An 18,939-nucleotide genomic window follows, 5' to 3' on the forward strand; every position below is an offset into this window, starting at 1 on the left:
CTCCCTCTGCCCTCCAGCCAGCTATCTTGCCATAGTTATCTGACTGCCTTTAGATAGTGTGCAGCAAGATGTTGGAAGTTGCATTCAATTGAGCCTTGGGGTGGGGGGGGCAGGGGGTGTTTGGAACACTGATGCTCTTGAAGACATCTTTCTGGGTGAAAAACATCCCAAACCTCTTCTTGGCTTCAATTTTGACTAATTTTGCAGTTTTATTTTTTCAGTGAACCAAATGAATAACTCTATGATTTAGAGCACTAAAATGGAATCCAAACCCATTTCTAGGCATTTACCTTTAGGGCTGTCTGCTAGCTCACTCTTTGGGACTAACATATGATATCCAAATTGACAGAATACCAATTAAGAAAAGCAAACAACCGAGCCATTAGATGAGATGAGCAAAATAAGTTGTATTAAGTCTATTTAATTAAGATAATTTAATATTTACAAATCCTTGCAAAACTCTGAATCTTCAATGCTTCATATTATTGAAAATGGCAAAATAAATCACTTCAGAAAAGTAGCTAAAGCATCTCAGGATAGTTAGAATTATCAGAGCCTACCTGCATTATTCCCATTGCCCATTTGCTCAAGTTGTGCAAGTCGTACTGTAGGTTTAATCAGATTAAGGAACATTTTAGCATTTTGAAAGAAACAATGTAAAACAATTAATCTTGTATTTGATTCATGCCTTTGCTTACTGTACTCACAGTCGTAAAGCTGGACATTTTTAACTTGCAGCTTTAAGATTTTTGTTGGAATTTTCAGCAACTTGCTACCGACAGAGTCACTGAATATATTTTTGTTCTTTCAGAAAAATCTTGTTTGAGGTTTATTGTGGTACAATAGAGTTACAACAGTCAGCAGCAGTGATGCCCATCCACTACAGTAGCATTCTGTACCTTGTTTTAAAATACTGTATAATTTTCACTTACTTACATTTCATATATATATATAAAAACCCTTCATTCTTATTCTGTGTGCGGTATTCCACAGATCATTTACAAGCCATGATAGTAACTTCATAATGCAAGTAATTTCGTTATTAAAGTTTAAAGCAGTGGTTCTCGACCTTTTTCTTTCCACTCACATACCACATTAAGTATTCCCTAGGTGCTCTGTGATTAGAAAAAGATGGTATGTGGGTGGAAAGAAAAAGGCTGAGAACCTCTCAAAACTGTTACAACAAATGTGCTTTAATTTGTAGATGCACATGAAACACCCACTTAGCCCAGTTTTAAATTCGACTTGTGTTGGTATTTCTTTGAAATATGTCTACTGCAATCAATAAATATCAAGTACTAGTTTGCAATACCTTTGCAAATGACAAAATATTTGCTCGTTACATTTGTTTGTACTGATCCTGGCGCCTATTAAAGCGACTATCCAATCTTAATTATACAAATGATCCTAATTTATAATAAGCTGTAACAAAGTTCTTAAATCACATTCAAAAACATTTAGCATTTTAAATGATCTACTGAAATTCAACTCCACTTAAATTTTAAATGCTTTTTGATGCGTGTATGGTACACCTGATGATGATCTGTCCACTTTCTAAACAGCTATTGGTCTTGAAGAAACGGATTGTGCCAGGGTTCATCATGTTGAGAAAAACTATTGTATTCCTAAAAAACAATATTTATAGTGTTACAATGATGAAAATTTATAGAGTAGTCATGTTACTTGGAACATCATTCTTTTTAAGGCTTTTCGATATGTTTTTATGGATAAGTTTCCAACGATAGGCACTTCTGTTCTTTCTTGGGTGGGTTATATTTTCTTTCTCCTCATCTTCAGCCTTCTTCCTGGCCTTTTGATAGTCACTTCTTTCTTCAACCCTTAAAAGTCAAATTAAATAATTCTCATTAAGATATGACGTGAGAAAGAAGTCTCAACCCTTAATAACTGAGTACCCAAATATTTCAGATATTTTACTTTGAGCACAATTGAAATACATCTTTCTTAAATATTATCTTTGAGCTCTGTTTACAGTGTGTGCTGTAATTGAAATCATTCAAAGGCCTTGGCAAGAACAGTCAGCTTTTCCCCTTAATTGTCTTCTATCTGCTAATTAATCCTGCCTCCGAAAAGTTGCACACAAAGGGATTCACTTTTATGGTGTTCCCCTACAGAGAAATAAATTGGCAATTCTTTGAACGTTGCTCAAATTGCCAGACATTTTTTAAAAAGTTTAGAAGGTTTCATGTGTTTAGAGACCATTTCCAATGCAGCCTAGTTTCAATGTTGTTTGTGGCACAAATTTTCTATTCTTGCCTCTGACCTACAAAGACCTTTTAGCATCAACCTAGACTCTGAAAATGGTTCTGTCTGCAAAGGCAAGGACTGACTTCATGAAATAAAACAATTTCCTCTGTATTTCTTGCATTTAGAAACATTGAAATATGTTTCTGAACTATTGAAATTTAAATAGACATTTAAACCAAAAACACATATCAGAAGGGCAATTAAAATATTTAAATAAGAATTTTAAAACTGTTTTTCTTTAAATTCAAATAAAAGGAGGCACTGGTTCCGGCCTAGGTTTAGAGGCAAATTCTTTATTGTAGGTTCAGGAAAATTGACTCAACTTCATATACTGTCCTGAAACTCCACAAGGTTATGAGTAACTGCCTTTAAAATCCTGACCATTAGCTGAAACTCACGGCCATGACACACATGCAAAACTGATATCTGCCCTTGAAATCATTGTTTATGCCATGTGCAAGAGGTCAACATAGGACCCACAAATAACCCTTCACTCCATTGGTACAGCTACTTTTTTTCCAACCACATCTTTATGCCTTATCAAAAATCTCTCACTTCTCTTTAGATCTTACTTCCAATATTCTTACTTCACAGAACCTCTTGCTATTTCTCTCACATGACCCCTCTTGTTTCGTTCTATCTATGCATTTCTTATTTTATAAATGATACCAGCTTTATGGCCCAATCTATCCTATTTATGTTGGCTTGGTTAAAAGAAAATCCAAATACCATTAAAATACCATCAGTGTTTTCTTGTTCCTTAAAATTCAGAATAAACTCCTTCCAGTGTGCCCTCGCCCAAAGTCATAAAAGATAATGGAGCATCTTTTTATTTAAGATTTTATGGTGTTCTGAAAGATTAGAGTTTGGAAACCTGACTTGCATAGATGTTTACCATATTGAAGCCCAATCCTCATCTTCCAAATATGAAACCTAGTGCTGTTTCACCTTCACCTTCAACTCTGCTTACCTGGATTGGCAATTTCACTCATTACGTTCAGGGAAGGGCCTAAATTAAATGTATTTGAGAAGATAAAATAGGGACACTGCAGATATATACAGTGCTGCCATACATGACCAATGGAAATGCAAACTGTTGCTCCAGTATCTATCTTTCTTTCCTTTTAGTAGGAGCAGACTTTTTAAGGGATGAAAACAATCTGTTTCAGTACAGGAAACAGATAGTAGTCTCAAGTCGTGGCATATTGATCATGTTAGATTATAACACATTAAGATGTGACATACTTTCTACTTTAGCAGCCGAATACTGTTGCACAATCTTTAATTAGTTTCAGGCCTCACTGTTCCTGGTTCACCATACATGGTCCACCAGGAAATCCCCCTTTCTGGTCCATTTGAACTCTACCCTGCGTATTCAGTTCAGGTCCACATAAGCTCCACTCTACGTCGCCCTTGGATGCAATTTGCTGGGATGCTGCCCAGTGTACAAAATTGATTCCAGTTCTCTGTTTCTCCCAGTTGCTCACCACCACAATGCCAAGCGTGCCTCTCTCTCACTTCACTCTGCCTACTCCTTCTTTACACAAACTGGCATCTCAGCCTGTACCACCTCACACTGACTGGTCCACATTTCCCGCTTCAGTCTGCAGCCAAATATTGTTGCAAATTCTTTGCTTAGCTTTGATCTGTCACTCGTACTCATGGTTCACCCTACATGATCTGCCTGGGCACGAGCCTGCTGTGTTCCTTACAGGTCCGCTTAAGGCCCAGCAGATCGTGAAATGTTGATGGCCTGGGGGTGGGAATCATGGGGTAAACCATGAATAGCCATGGAAAGAGGCAACCAACTCCGAACTCCCTAGGATTGTGCGACAGTAATCAGCCACGGGGGTGGAGGAGGAGCAGGTGTTTGGTGGGATATTGGGAAATGTGGAGGTGCAGGAGCAGATAAGGTGAAAAGCAGGAGGAGACTGGTGAGGAGCTGGAAGGAAGGAGGCAGGGACTCGACACAGACTGAAGGACTGCCTCCCTTTCAGGTCTGCTTAACACCCTGTATTTGGTCAGTCCATCCTTTTTCACCCTACATTTATGACTAGGACAATATTCTTGATGCTGTAACCCTGCCATCTCCTGAATGCACCCTCGCCCATATCCTGCCAGCTTGGCCCGCACTTTGCCAGATCAATGTGAATCAGCCAGCTGCCTCAGCACTTGTCCTTGCTGCCCTCCAGCTATGAGTCCAATGGTCTGCCTCCTTGTGTTTTTCCAAACTTTGCGCCCTGGATCCCCGTTCTTCACATTGTCTGGTCCACCATCAAACACACCTTTCCTGCTTCAATTTGCCACTGATTACTTCATTGGTTGCTGCTTCTTTCTGACATCCCTGTTCCCAGTTTACCCTACAGGTCACACTAAGAAATACTCCTATGGTCTGCTTGAGCCCACACCCTCTCCACCATTGCTGTGGTTTCTCTTCATGTTTTCTTCTGCAGAAATCTGCCAATCACCCCACATTTTGCCAGATCCACTATGGATCATGCAATGACCTCTGCGAGTCTCCCAACTGCCTGCCACCACTATGGCTACCATGCTTCGCTCTGCCTGCTTATACTTCGTGACCTGTCATGCTCCCTCATCTTTCTGTATTTATTCACATTGCCTGGTCCACCAAACACCCTGCATTTCTTGCTTTATCACTGTTACATGTTCCTTCGTTAGTTGGCTCTTCCTTCTTTCATTTGTTTCTGCTTCAGCTCCACTTTGTCAGGTTTCTTCCATGTCTGTTTTAACCATGGTGCAGTTATACTTTAAGATCAGCTTTTGCTTCCCTATTCCTTTCAGGTCTGCTTGAACCCAATCTTGTTGTGTCCCTTCAGTCCAGTGTTGACTCCTCTCTGCTGCAACCAGTGGCCTATCTAGGTAGTGGCACCCTAGGACAAGCACTGATTTTGTACCCCCCACCTCCTTTATATTAAAAAAAACGCTGCACACCAACTGTGCCTCCTGGCACCACACCACTCATCAGTGCCAGCGGCTCAATGTGGAATCAATGGGAAAAATGGCCATCTTCCTGTATTTTCCAGCTGCGAGGGGGATCATGGGTAAGGAAGGTGGCCATTTTGCCCATTGATATCGCATTGAGCCACCACCAGGTATTGCTTGCGTGCTGAAATGGCACCAAATGAGATGCCGGCCCAGAACGGCACTCCGGGGGATGGAATCTGTTTTGAGATAGCCTGGCTAGGGACTCGGATATTGGGTGAAAGAGCAGGCAAGGTGAGGACAGTGGTGTCCCCTGCAAAAGGTGCCCAGGGCATTTGCCCTAGTTGCCATATCCTAGGTACACCTATGGCCTGTGCCCAGTTTGACAGACCCACTCCTTATCCAGTACCCCTGTACTGCTCCCTGCTACCTCTGCTGAACGTAGTTCACTCTCACTTCTCTGTGGCTGTTCATGCTTCACCCAATCCTTTAAGATGCCTCATCACCCTGTATTTCCTCAGATTGCCTGATCCACCAAACCCCCTACTTGCCCGGATCACCCTGCAGTCGATTACTGTTGTACATTCCCTCATTAGTTGATCCTACCATTTCCTTTTGTAACTTGAGATAAACTTTCATGTGTTGATATTCCCATACATCTGTTACTTTTGTTATTCTAGATGGAACAAAATTTGCTAGTGTTGTCAAGAAACTGCCATAATTGAATAAGAAAAATTAAAGTTAATTGAAGTGTTAATTGTTCTTTTCCTATGAACCAAACTTGTGGCTCTGGTTGATTACATCAAATTATTTGCTTGCCAAGGTTCTCCTGAGATGTTTATAAGAGAGCAGGCAAATGGTTTTATAAGTTGAAATATGTCCAAGCTCCACATCAATAACAGCTGGCGCCGGGACAGTAACTGCTGGAATCACCATCGCACAACCAAATGAAATGGGAAGGAATTGAAAGGAAAATTAACAGCTATTTGATCCAACATCACCACCGGATTACTTTAGAAAATAGTGGATATTCCATGATAGTTTTGATTTTCAATTTTAGTACAAATGCTGAAGATGTTTAAAAAGTAAATTAAAACAAATTCACCTCTACAATGCATAATTATTCCAGATTCCACAAATAAATAGCATTTGCTGTGTGGTCATGCAGATTGATACTTTGTGTTTTTTTGCTTGAATTCAAGTCTTGTCATAGATACCAGTTTCCCAAAGATGAAAGGGAAAATTAAATATCAATTACAAAAAGAAATGCCAAATCTCATTGATACATTGGAATAGCAAAGGAAGAAATAAATAGAAAGAACAAACACAGGAGTAGTTTCAAATTAAATGGTAAATGATTGTATCAGCAGCCATAAATGTTTGTCAAGAACACCATTGCTTGCTTCAACAGGAGTGACATTCTATCTCAGATAAACCAGTCAATAAATTACAGCTAGCCTCAACAAACCAGTGTTTTAAATGTCCATGAATTGATTGTGAGCTAGCATTTTTTTTCATGTGATTAATCATTTTAAAAGGAAATATTTAATAAAATTGTGTTTATGTTTTGGAGATGCTGACATTTAATTTGAACAAATATTTAAAGTTTACATTCTAAAAACATTTCTAAACTATTTAGCTTTTTATTTTAATTGTGAAAAAGATAAAATTGATATCTCAATTGATCAGGCAAATATGCTACATCTTCTGATGTCATTGGGAAAGAGCACCTGCAATGGTAGATTACAAGAGAGATGTTTTAAAATTTCTTAATGGTATTGACCAAATAGCTTCCAGCAAAGTAAGGGACTGGGACTTCACATTTTAAATACCAAACAACTCAGGTAAATAATTATTGATGAGCAGTTTAATTTAGCTAATGTTCTAGAAAGGTCGTTTCACAGCTTTAAGCTTTTACCTTAAATACCACTTATCCACATTGAGGCCCAACAGATCTCCTGGTATTCCTGCTCTTGGCCACAGCCAGGCTGGTAGTCTCCTCTCAAGAAGAAGAGTGGTTGCAGCAATCTGAAACAGCATTTATCTTTTCAATGATTATTTCAAGTTTTAATCTATGATTAGAATTAAGAATTTTAAATGACATCATCATTTTCTGTTCCTGGTACGATAAATACATGGGGCCATTTAATCCTTGTGAGCAGAGCTGGGTCTTGGACCTACAGCATTAACATTGCAAACTGATGTTGAGTTCCTGCGAGTATTACTGAGAGCACCAAAACCACTTTTAATGTTTGATTTTCAGATGAAGTGTGTGTGCCTATTTTTCTATTTGAACCACAACTAATACACAAGGAGGAATTTTTCTCAAATTGACAAGTGGATGTTATGACACAAATTCCCAGCAAAGGTATTCATGTCTTCAATCATGTGATAATAGACAAGTTTTGCCAAGACTCCACCATCAATCTCCAGACTTATGCTTCTGGTTTTCTCTTGTGTGCAGGAACATAAATTAGATTTACAAAAATGTTACCTGGATTTCAGAATTTAGATTACAAAGAAAAATTGAGCAAATTAGGCCTTTATTCTTTGGAGCATAGTAGGTTGAGAGGAGATTTGATTGGGGTATTTAAGATTATGAGAGGGATAGATAGAGTTGATGTGGATAGGCTTTTTCCTCTGAGAGTAGGAGAGATTGAAACAAGAGGTCACGAGTTAAGAGTTAAGAGTTGAGGGGTAAAAGTTTAGAAGTAACATGAGGGGGAACTTCTTTACTCAGAGAGAGGTGGCTGTTTGGAATGAGTTTCCAGAAGTAGTGGTGGCAGGGTCCATTTTGTCATATAAGGAAAAATTGGATAGGTATATGGATGGGAGGGGAATGGAGGGTTATAGGCAAGGTGCAGGTAGGTGAGACTAGAGGAGAGTACTTAGTTCGGTGTGGACTCGAAGGGCCAAAATAGCCTGTTTCTGTGCTGTAATTGTTATATGGTCATAAATAATTTTGGAGTTTCAAACAGAATCTCTTTCAGGTTGTTACAACACCACCATCTAAATACCAGATCGAGATTGGTTCTCCATGGAATCCTAGAATGATGTTCTACTGGGAATCAGGATCAAACTATTGTGTTCAAGTTTTCATACAATCAATGACTTTAAGGATTAATGGAAGCCAATTAACAACCATTTCACTAAATGGTGACAAACAAATGCAGGGCCTAGTTCAATTACGGCAATTGGAAATAACCTGCCTGAAGCTCACCTAACCTTCTTCACAGATGGGCAACCTCATTTCCAAGTGTACATTTCCTTGCTGAGGACATTTATTTGATTTAATCAATTTTCAGAAAAGTTTTTTTATGTTTTGTAAAGAATTTTTATTTCAGATATCCTCCCTATCTTTTGAGCTTTCCTTGACTTTGGATGTTGGTTGTGCCATTTTCTCCTTAATATTAGTACTACTTTGGCATTGACAAACATTTAAAATTTTTCCAAACCTATACAACTAGTACTAATAAAAATTACTGCTCTTTCAAGAACTGAATCATTTAGTATTCAACAACAATTGAATTCATTTCAATGAAGTACAAAGAAAACATTCGCAAATAGGAGGAACATCACCTAATATTCCTTCTGGGCACTCTCCAACCAGATGGCATTAACATCAACTTTTCCAGTTTCTCTGATACTCCTTCTCAGTCTCTCTCTCTCTCTTTCCCTATCCCTGTCTCTCTTCTTTCAGCTCCCAACTCCTTTCCTCTCCATTCAGAGACCTACCCTCTCTCCCCCATCACTTCCCATCTTTTTTTTTCTTCTGACCTCTTACAAATATCCACTTATGATCTCTTGCCTGTTGTGCTCCTCCCCCTGCCCATTCATCGTTCTTCTTCTCTCCCCAACATTTTATTAAGATGCCTGCCTGCTTTTTGCTCACATCTTAACAATATTTCACAAAGGAAATAACCTGATAATCACCCTTCTATCTACAGCTGTTATCTTCCATTGGACCAACAATGAGTTTACAAATGGGTCAGCTGGAATTGCACCAACTTATTGGGCTGTTTCCATGTCTACATGTCAGAAGGAGTTCTTAACATTTGCTCAGTTTAATTGTATAAAGCAGCATTCTGTGGGACTGTCTGCTGTTGAATGGAAGATCGAAACCCATATGCTCACTGTGATAGAGGAACCAGACATGCACAATTTACTTGAGGTAAAGGAGCATCTGACTCTCCACCTCTCCATGTCTGCCGACACCTCCGGCATTATTCTCTACCCTGCATCAAACATTTGCTCAGCAATTTGTTCAACTTCTGCTGTCAGGCTATCTCTTCTTTTCAGAACTCTGAAACTAACTAATTGGCACAAAATCAAAAATAAATTTAATCAGCAAGAGCGCACACATTGTGTTCCAGCTGCTCAGGCTGTTACTGCCATGAGTAGTCAGTTGTGTGTCCCACTGGAATGCACTGCAGAAAAAATGCCGCCAGCATTTTCTAAAGTACATCCCGAATTATGGCTCAATCATCGCATATTTCAGTGAAAAAGTAATGTCTAATTAAGCTGATGAAAATTTGTGAAGGATCTTAAAAACTTGGAAATAATGCTCATTGAACACTAGATGAAAATGCTTTGGCCAACCTTTGATTAAGAGCTCAGGCCCAAAATATAAGTTATGTATCTTTATCTTTGCTAGATAGAGTATGCTGTTGACCTGCTGAGTTTCTCCACCATTGCAGTTTTTTTACCATGTGCACGGAACTGTTGGCCTAGTCTGTAACACTGCAGGACCTCAGGACACCTACACAAATGTACTTGTCTCAAACCTCTATTTCCTGACTAAACTATGGCATGAAATCCTCATGGACCATGCTATTGTTTCAACAATTAAATAAAAGAACCTGTGCACTATAATGTACACATTTGCAGCTTTCTTCTTAATTCAAACAAGTGGTTCATCTTGTGCTGGCTCTCCAAAGGCAAGTGCTACAAAAATATACTGATTTCTGCATGCCTCCTTTCACCACAAATGTAAAAGGATTTAACCAGCCATAATGAAGAGTTTCAGTTCAAAATATCAACCATTCCTTTTCTGCTTTTTAAAAATTTTAACAATACAGCTGGTTAAAAAAACCCTTCTGGTTCCTGAAACCTGTGCCACCCATTTCACCCAATCAAGCTACCAACCCCTTATGTTTCGGAGAATGGGAGAAAACCCACATAATTGATGGGGATAACGTGCAAATTCCTTACAGACAGCGCCGGATTCAAACTCGAGTCGCTGGCAGAGTAATAGCGTTGTCCTAACAACAGACTCCGGGTTCCTCCAACAGATGGTGTTTAGCTTTAGCTTCCAGCATCTACAGTCTCCTGTGTCGTTTACCAGAATTTAAATGTTTGATTTTTTAAATGCTGTATTTAATTCTCAATAGCTTCTTGAATGTTTTTCAACAGCTGTAAGCATCAAACATTTCCTCTGACAGGAGGAGGTCATGCTAAATTGGCTATGAATGCAATCCAGGATCAGGGCCTCCCAATTTACAGTTCTTATTACCTTCTGGTTTGGAATGACTCCACAATATAATTATGGAAGAGCAGATTCAGTCATTTCACTTATCACAATAACTAAATCAGCCACTCTCACCAGGCACTTTCCTGCCCCCTTGGGGCCACAGCATATTTAAGTGAAAGCCTTTGCTTTAAAAAAAATGTTTTGTATGTAGTCAGTAGGATGGAAGAAACCAAAACTTGATTGCTTCATAGGGAAGGGGGCCTATAAACTTGGAGCAGAGTCCTAGGGGGCCAGAGACAAAAAATGTTTGAGAATAGCTGATCTAAACTGTATTTCTCAAATGGTAGGCCATTTGCGTCCAAATATTCTTTCTGGAAATCTATAAAACATTGATCATGCTTTTACTGAAAGAGGATTAATGTTACACATAACCATGCAGGATTTTTTTTTTGTCTTAAAAAGAAAAAAATAAAATAATTATTAGAATCAAAATCATTTATTGGAAGAGAAGACATTACCTGAGCTTTCCAAAGTGACTTTCGTTCACTGACAACTCTATAATGAGTGTCTCCCATTAGTGCGATGAAAAGATTCAGAAGAAGAACAAAGCCAAAGCACATGTACACCATGTAAAGGACAATGATAATGTCAGGGATCTTGATGTCAGGTGGGCCAGGAAGTTCAGTGAGACCCATCATCAGCTGAAACAATGTGAAAATAGTGATGGTAAAATCTCTGAAGTACAAGTAAGTATTTGGATCCAAGGCTTGAAAGTGAACGTCGAAACCTATGATGTTTCAAATATAAACAAATTATTAAAAGATGAAATAAAACAACTCAATTTATACAGCAAATAGAGTAGGCCAAGAAATCTATAAATTTATAATTGCTGCTGGATTTTCATTTGAATTATAGTGAAAGATGTTCATTTGACCAGTCTAGCAAGAAAATCCTCAACAGAAAGTCATAAGAAAGTGTTGCCAGCATGTCCCATTCTCAACCCCCTACCTATGGATTACTCAATGGAAGCAGACCAAGAAAGCCAGAATCTTTATTGATACACTGCCCATTGTGTTCAGCAATGCATTAACCAAAAATTAACCAGTTGGTGCTGCATCATTATCTGGGATTTGATTCCAGTACTGGACAGCTTTGACAAATTAGGGTAACTTTTTTTTTTTACAGTTGCCTCATTCTTGCAGTCCATTTCCCATTCCAGGCTCAATTGTCCTGAATAGTCCCACTTAAAAATATTTTTTTTATAGCTAGCAAGTCACTTCTTTACATCACAAGGGGAAAAAAAAGATAATTAAAATCAAATTTCACATGTTACAAGTCAAAGCACAAGACTTTAGATTGGGGAGGGAATAATGTGGCAGCAACTGAATCAATAGTTACTCAATTTTTGTTCTATTTTAGTCTTTGCATTCCTTCATTCAAACAAGTTATATCTTGTAGATCGATTTACAGGTTTGTAGCTAATCTACACAAGCTATCATTTCTCTCCTCACTGCTCCATTCTCCGGCATCCCACTGCTTTTATTTTGAACAGTGATGGCTTACCATTTCCTTCTTAAACAAAAGACTGACACTCTAAATTTTAACAAGCCCATTCTCTTTATTGATACTAAGGGTCTTGCTGTACATTCCAGACATTTTTTTCAATTTAATGATTTGTATGGTTTTATTTCCAGTATAATACATATTTTACCCACCTGCACCAAATCCAATAATAACAATTATCAGAACGTAACAAAATCTCATAAGATCACCAAATATCATCTAAGAAGAGAAAAGGAAAATACGTTATTTGTTTCAGTCCTGCTTTTGAAATTTGATAGAACATTTTAAAGTATTCTGCAACAGAATTAATTAATTGACAAAGAAGTTCTAATAAATTTGAAAATGAAATTGAACTAAAGGCAAGACAGGCTTTATCTTCAGCTTGACCAGAACATAAAGTCTAATTCCCTTCACTTTGCTTGTCACAGCTGCCCCATGTGTGTTCATAAAACACTAAGGCCGATATTCCATACAGCTATTAATTACAGACTCCAAAGTATAAAAATACAAGCTTCAGAGTCGCCAAATTAATTTCATGCAGAAGTCGTGAGCCAGTATGGGTTATTGTTCCACAAGTTAAATCTCTAATTTGAACCCAGCTCCATCCACTTCATAATATTGTTTTAAGGACATATTAATACGATGATAATGTTGTTCAACAAACATGCCAGTTTTATTTTTCTGCTTTCCAGCAAATAGGTTACAAAAACTAGGTCTGAGAACAATATAGGACCACTAACAAATATCAACGTTAAAAAATATATATATATAATTATGTCAGTGTTTTTCTATAGAAAGGCATGATCAAACACAAATATATATAATTATCAGTGTTTTCCTATGGAAAGGCATGATCAAACACAAATATTCATGCTATCATCAAAGAAAAGAATTATCAGACTCCCAGAAGCAGCATTATATTTTTAATGAGATAATTCAGGTCTATGGTTGATTGAATATCGCACAAAAACAAATACTGACCTTCTGTATCATGATACAAAGGGGACCGAGCAACTTGAATCCTCGTGCAAAATAAAGAACATTACACCAGGCACTTATCAGTGCATATGCCATTATAACAGTTTCCCATTCGTGGTTCAAAACTCTTAGAATCATGGTGATTAAAACAAAGCAAGCATAAACAATCCTGGAAATCAAAGTTAGAAAAAAAATAAGCTGTGGCAAAAAAAAGAGAAATATATAACTATTGATATACCAGCAATTATTTTTCACTCTGGTTTGCAGAACATTGTTCCCAAGTTGGGTCAGTAAAGCTTGAAAGAGCAGGGAAGCCTGCGTTCAGTTTTTTGTAAACCCATTATTTTTCTAGGATCCCTACTACAACTAGGAGTTAATGCCCATCGCTAACCAGCAAATTACCATTGTGTCTGTAATCACATATTCAAAACTGCTTCCTTCTGGTAACCTCAGCCTACTTCCCAATTTGTCCTTCAAGTAGGTTTTCATTTGGAGGTATGCAAACATTGTACCGTGAGTTATACCATATCTGTCCTTCATTTGTTCAAAAGATAATAATTTATTTCCCGAAAAACAATTTTCTATTCTTTTGATCCCTTTTCTCTCCCATTCTCTAAAGGAAAGGTTATCTATTGTGAAAGGGATTAGTTGATTTTGCGTCAATATTAATTTTGGTAGTTGATAATTTGTTTTTTTTTTCCTTTCTACGTGAATCTTCTTCCAAATGTTGAGCAGATGGTGCAGTACTGGTGAATTCCTATTATTGCACCATCTTTTCATCCCACTTATATAGTATATGTTCAGGTACCTTCTCCCCTATTTTATCTAGCTCTAATCTGGTTTTTCCCTTGTTTGATAAAAATCTGATAGGTATCTTAATTGTGCTGCTCTATAATAATTCTTAAAGTTTGGTAGCTGTAAGCCCCCTTGTTTGTACCATTCTGAAATGAAATGAACTGACCCAGTATGTAAAAGTAGATGACACAAATTTCTTGTATATTTTCATTATGTGATGACATTGTTTAATGGGTTTAATGTATCATATATGTTGAACGTTGAGTGGGTGGGGAGGGGGGGGGGGTGAAGGAGGGAGGGAAGGGAGGGGGGAAAAGGGGAGAAAATGACACTCTGTATATTCAAGAGGGAAATGTTTATGTGTATTTTGGTTAGTATGGTTCATAGTGTGAAAAATTTTTTAAAATTTTAAAAAAGATAGTGGCAAATGACTACCTTCTTAAATTGCTGCATTTGTTCTGGTTCGAGGACTACAGTCAGAGAAGTAGTTCTAGACCCAGGGATACATTTTCAAGTCAAGACAGAGTGAAGTAAAAACGCAATGCTGGAGAAACTCAGTAGGTCTTTTATATAGCAAAGATTTAAAAAAATACATAACTGACATTTCGGGCTTGGAAGTTTCAAGGTATGGAAAAATGTTGTCAGGTGTTCAAACAAGAGTAGAGGGGAGGGGTGGTTGCAAGGGCAGGAGGTGATAGGTGGAGAAGAGAGGGAGGGGACAGCAGCAGCAATGAATGGGAGGAAGGATGGCTGTGTGAAGGGAGGGAGGAGAACTGGAAAGGGGAAGGGAAAGGGATGGGGAGAGAGCAGGTCAGCAGAAGGCAGAAAAGATAGAGTGAAACGATGGGGATGGTGGGGGGGGGGGGGGGACCTACAGTCAGTGGTATTCCCATGCACTAGGTTTCGTCATCACTTGTCATAGCTGAGTTTGCGAGTTTGGAATGTGCTGTTGGAGTTGCCTATAAACTAAGAGCATTGTATAAGTGGTACACACTGCAACCCCTGTGCATGGGTGTTGAAGGGGATTAATGTTTAGGATGTTGAATCAGGTGCTACTTAGGTGGTCTGCAATGCCTTGAATTGGGCTGAACTCCTTATTGGAGAATTATTAGAGCTTCACTCACTCAGCCAAGTGGAGAATATTCCAGGTCTCTAACCTACTCTTGTAGTCAAAGTTTTTAGGTGGTGCTCCACTTGGATTTCTAGTAGCGTGACTCCCAGGATGCTGTTGGTAGGCGATAATGCTATGTGCTTTAAAGTGTAAGTGGGCAGACTCTGTTTCATTAAAGATGGCAAATGCCTATTATTTTTTAATGGCACAAATGTTACTTGCTACTTATTCATCTCTGCCTGAAATTTGTCCAGGTTTTCCTGTATGTTTAATTGCCAAGTAGCCAAGAACAGAATTGAACACAGTGCAATCACCACAAGCATTCTTACTTCTGCCCTTATCATGGAAGGAAGATCACAGATGAAGCAGGTCCTCAGACACTGCCCTGGGGATTTCCAGTGGCAATTGACTTGCAAAAAGAAAAATAATCTTCTTTTGTGGATGGTGTGTCTCTAATCACTTTTTCACTTTGACGCCCACTATCAAGTTGTTGCTTAACAAGTCTGTGGGACTGATCTTCTGTGTTTGATACCAGTTACTAGATGTCAGGATGACTTTAGAATAAACACACTAAAATGCTGGAGGAACTCAGCCAGTCAGTGTCTAGAGGAGACAAAGATATATTGCCGATGTTTCAGGCCCGAGTCCTTCTTAAAGGAATAAGCAGAATGAGCCAAGAGCAGGATATCTCAAAATTCAGACAATGCTGTCTGGGCAAGGAATCCAGACCAACAAAAGGTGTTAATTGGGTGTAAGGGGAAAATATTATGTCTGTACAAAAGGAAACAGGGAAAAGGGAGAGACAGAGCTGGGGGAAGGCGACAGGGGAAGAAGTGAGGGGGAAGGGGTTGTGTTTTTATTTGGTAGCCAACTCAATACCAATGGGTGATGCAATTGTTTTGTGTGTTTTTGACAGGGAATGGTTTTCTTGACCATTTATAAGCGTAGCAAAAGTCAACCACATTCCCCAGACTGGGGAAGAATGGTAAGTGTTTTAAGGACAGTTTCTTTTCTGCTTATTATTAGACTCTAAAATTGACATCTCATTGGTAAAAAGTGGTGCCCCTTACACTTTTCTCTTGACCCACCCTGCACATTGTAACACTGTGTCTCGTACCCTTTGATCGACATCCTGCACTTCTATTTTATTACAGTACAAGTCTGAAAATCTGGACTGCTCGAGGATTGTGTTGGTCCAGATTTTCAGGATCTCTGTGAATCTGTAGTGTTTACCCATGCACGCACGCACACACGCAAAAGCCCGCTTAATTTAAAAATTTTTTGAATTTTTGAAAAATCTGGATTCTCGAATGGACCAAATTTATGGTTCCACGCAGCACAATTAAGATACCTATCTGCTGTACTGCACTACTTGCTGTACTTAAGTAGGCATCGATTTGGCTGCAAAGCTTTTAACTGTCTCATGATGCAAGTGTAATAAAACAATTCAATTTCTTCCTTGAAAGGGATTAGTAAATCCAATTTTTATGACAATATGATTGTTCTGTTTTCATCATTTCTACATTTATTATTGTTTACATTGCAGATACCTGTATTAACAGTATTGAGATTCCACATGGACATGGGGGAATTTAGATTCCAAATCTAAACCTCTGCATTATTCACCTAATGAGTTCATCAGTTCACCCACCATCACATCCAATCTTTCCACTCCCTTATGACCTTGGCTGCTTCATTGGGCAGGTATTGAGTACGAAAGTTGGGATCTCATGATGCAGTTGTTCAAGGAGATATGGGAGCACACTTGTAGTTCTTGTAACCCAGCTATAGGAAAGGCATCAATAAGTTGGAAGGGATACAGGAGAGATTCACCAAGATGCTGCCAGGACCAGAGGGCTGGGAGAGGTAGAGATTGGATAGGCTGTGTCATTGTTACCTGGAGCATAGGGGGCTGAGAGATGGCGTTGAAGAGGGATATATAATCATGAGGGACATAGTGAATAGTGAATGCTCACAATTAGTGAATGCTGTAGTGAATGCTCACAATCTTTTACCCAGGGTAAATAAGGGAGCAGAGGGACAAGGTGAGAGGGGAGAGATTTAAGAGAGACCCGAGGATCAACTATTTCACTTAGAAGGTAGTTTGTGTATAGAGTGTGTGGTCAAAGGAAGCTATGAAGCAGATATAATTAGAACATTGAAAAGACAATTGGACATATAAAGAGTAGGGTCTCTAAGGACATGGACCAAAAGCAGTCAAATGAGACTAAACCAGAACACCAAATTGGTCGTCTTGCATGGGTAGGGATGAAGGGCCTGCTCCACGCTGTATAAAGCCACGACAAAACACATCAAAATAGAAAATTTCCCCATCCATTTATTTTAACGTTTGGTCCCCAGTTTATCACACACACTCCCCCTGCTACTGAATTCCCTATTTGGATTGCTACAATCCATTTTGGCAGCCTGGTTATTAGGTTGACAATAGCAAGAGTAAATTCCCAAGTGTGCAAAGTAGATAATTGCTGCATAAACTACTGCCTAATCACGCAAGACCTTTTTTAAAACGCGCACTCACAATTCATGACAGAAATTGACACCATAAACTGAAACAATGGGTTTTGAAAGCCATCACAGTGCACTCATTCAAGTGTTGCCCAGTTAAAATTCCCATTTTCTCCATGCGATATTGATGCCCAACATAACAAGATATTTTTCATTCATTTTGCATGTTAAGTAAGCTAGATATTTTTTAATATGTTGATTTATCTTTTTTATGATCTGATCACTACTAAGTCCATATTTGCCCTCAGCTAAGCAGATCATGCTACATTCAGCTGAAGGAAGCTGACATTTACATTTAAGTTTTTTTTAACTTAAGCGATAATACTTTTTTTGAGTTTTAATGGAATCTTAAAGGACTTTGATTAGTACAACTCTCAGCCTATGTATGGAATGGAAATGTTGCAAAGTACTTAAAATAATACAATTTTTTTACAGAAGCAAAATAATTGTATTCAATAAAAAATTGTAACGTACAATAAATTTTGAAACCACATAAAAAGATGCAGACAAAAGTTAAAATGAACACGTCTTACATTGTAATGTGAAAAGGCCCTCCAGTTACAGTGTTTCCAAAATACTTCGCAGGTCCTATGTGAATCAAGCGTGGTATCTGCAAAGATAAGGAGCTGATAGATTAGTTTTGCGAAGAACTTAAAAAATCTGTTCATATCTGTTCATAATGAATTCTAGGTGTGGCAGGCAAAACACGAGAGGTCATAACCCATGACAATGGAGGTAGAATCAGCGGCTAAAGCACTTCCAATGATAAGTCTTCATGAATACTGTAGCAGCATTTTGCCTTTGAAGCTCAAAACATATTTTTCTTTATACCTTTGCAATAATATTATTTTTGTAACACAGGTAACGAAGAACTTTATAATATTGAAAAGCTTCATCCTTGTCCTCTCAAACAATGTTAAAAATATGCCTTAAAATTGTGGACAAGAGAAACCAATCATTTAATAAAATGGAACCTGAAAAACAATTGTTTTAAAATGGCAAAAAATTGCACACAAATCTAAGAGAGGTCATTGCATAAGATCTAACAAACCAAATTTAGTACCACACTGACGACAAGAAGTTACCGCTGATCAATCTGGCCGGCAAATTTCCCCCAATGTTTAAATATGGATAACGTGCAGGCATATTTGAAAAAAATGTACGCCCAATTGCAAAATAAAACATTTCCATAATAAGTAAAACAATTTTTAGACAAGCTGTTCAGAACTGTGATTCATTCATGTCGACGGTTTAAAAAAAAGTATGAGAATTTTCAACTTTTTGACAG

General features: G+C 38.3%; 1 protein-coding gene across 1 annotated transcript in view; it reads right to left on the minus strand.

The window, feature by feature from the left end:
* The window catches only part of LOC138743584 (transient receptor potential cation channel subfamily V member 5-like), a 93,665-nt gene that overhangs the window by 14,034 nt on the left and 60,692 nt on the right, over positions 1 to 18,939 (minus strand). Inside the window, exons 13-19 of the mRNA XM_069899100.1 lie at positions 18,185 to 18,261; positions 13,223 to 13,388; positions 12,394 to 12,460; positions 11,197 to 11,465; positions 7,127 to 7,236; positions 1,684 to 1,838; positions 561 to 605 (exon numbers count right to left, since the gene is read on the minus strand). Coding sequence (XP_069755201.1) covers positions 561 to 605; positions 1,684 to 1,838; positions 7,127 to 7,236; positions 11,197 to 11,465; positions 12,394 to 12,460; positions 13,223 to 13,388; positions 18,185 to 18,261 — 889 coding nt within the window. The remainder of the gene's footprint in view (positions 1 to 560; positions 606 to 1,683; positions 1,839 to 7,126; positions 7,237 to 11,196; positions 11,466 to 12,393; positions 12,461 to 13,222; positions 13,389 to 18,184; positions 18,262 to 18,939) is intronic.

This window comes from Narcine bancroftii, chromosome 9, assembly GCF_036971445.1.
Source record: "Narcine bancroftii isolate sNarBan1 chromosome 9, sNarBan1.hap1, whole genome shotgun sequence".
Lineage (NCBI taxonomy): Eukaryota > Metazoa > Chordata > Chondrichthyes > Torpediniformes > Narcinidae > Narcine > Narcine bancroftii.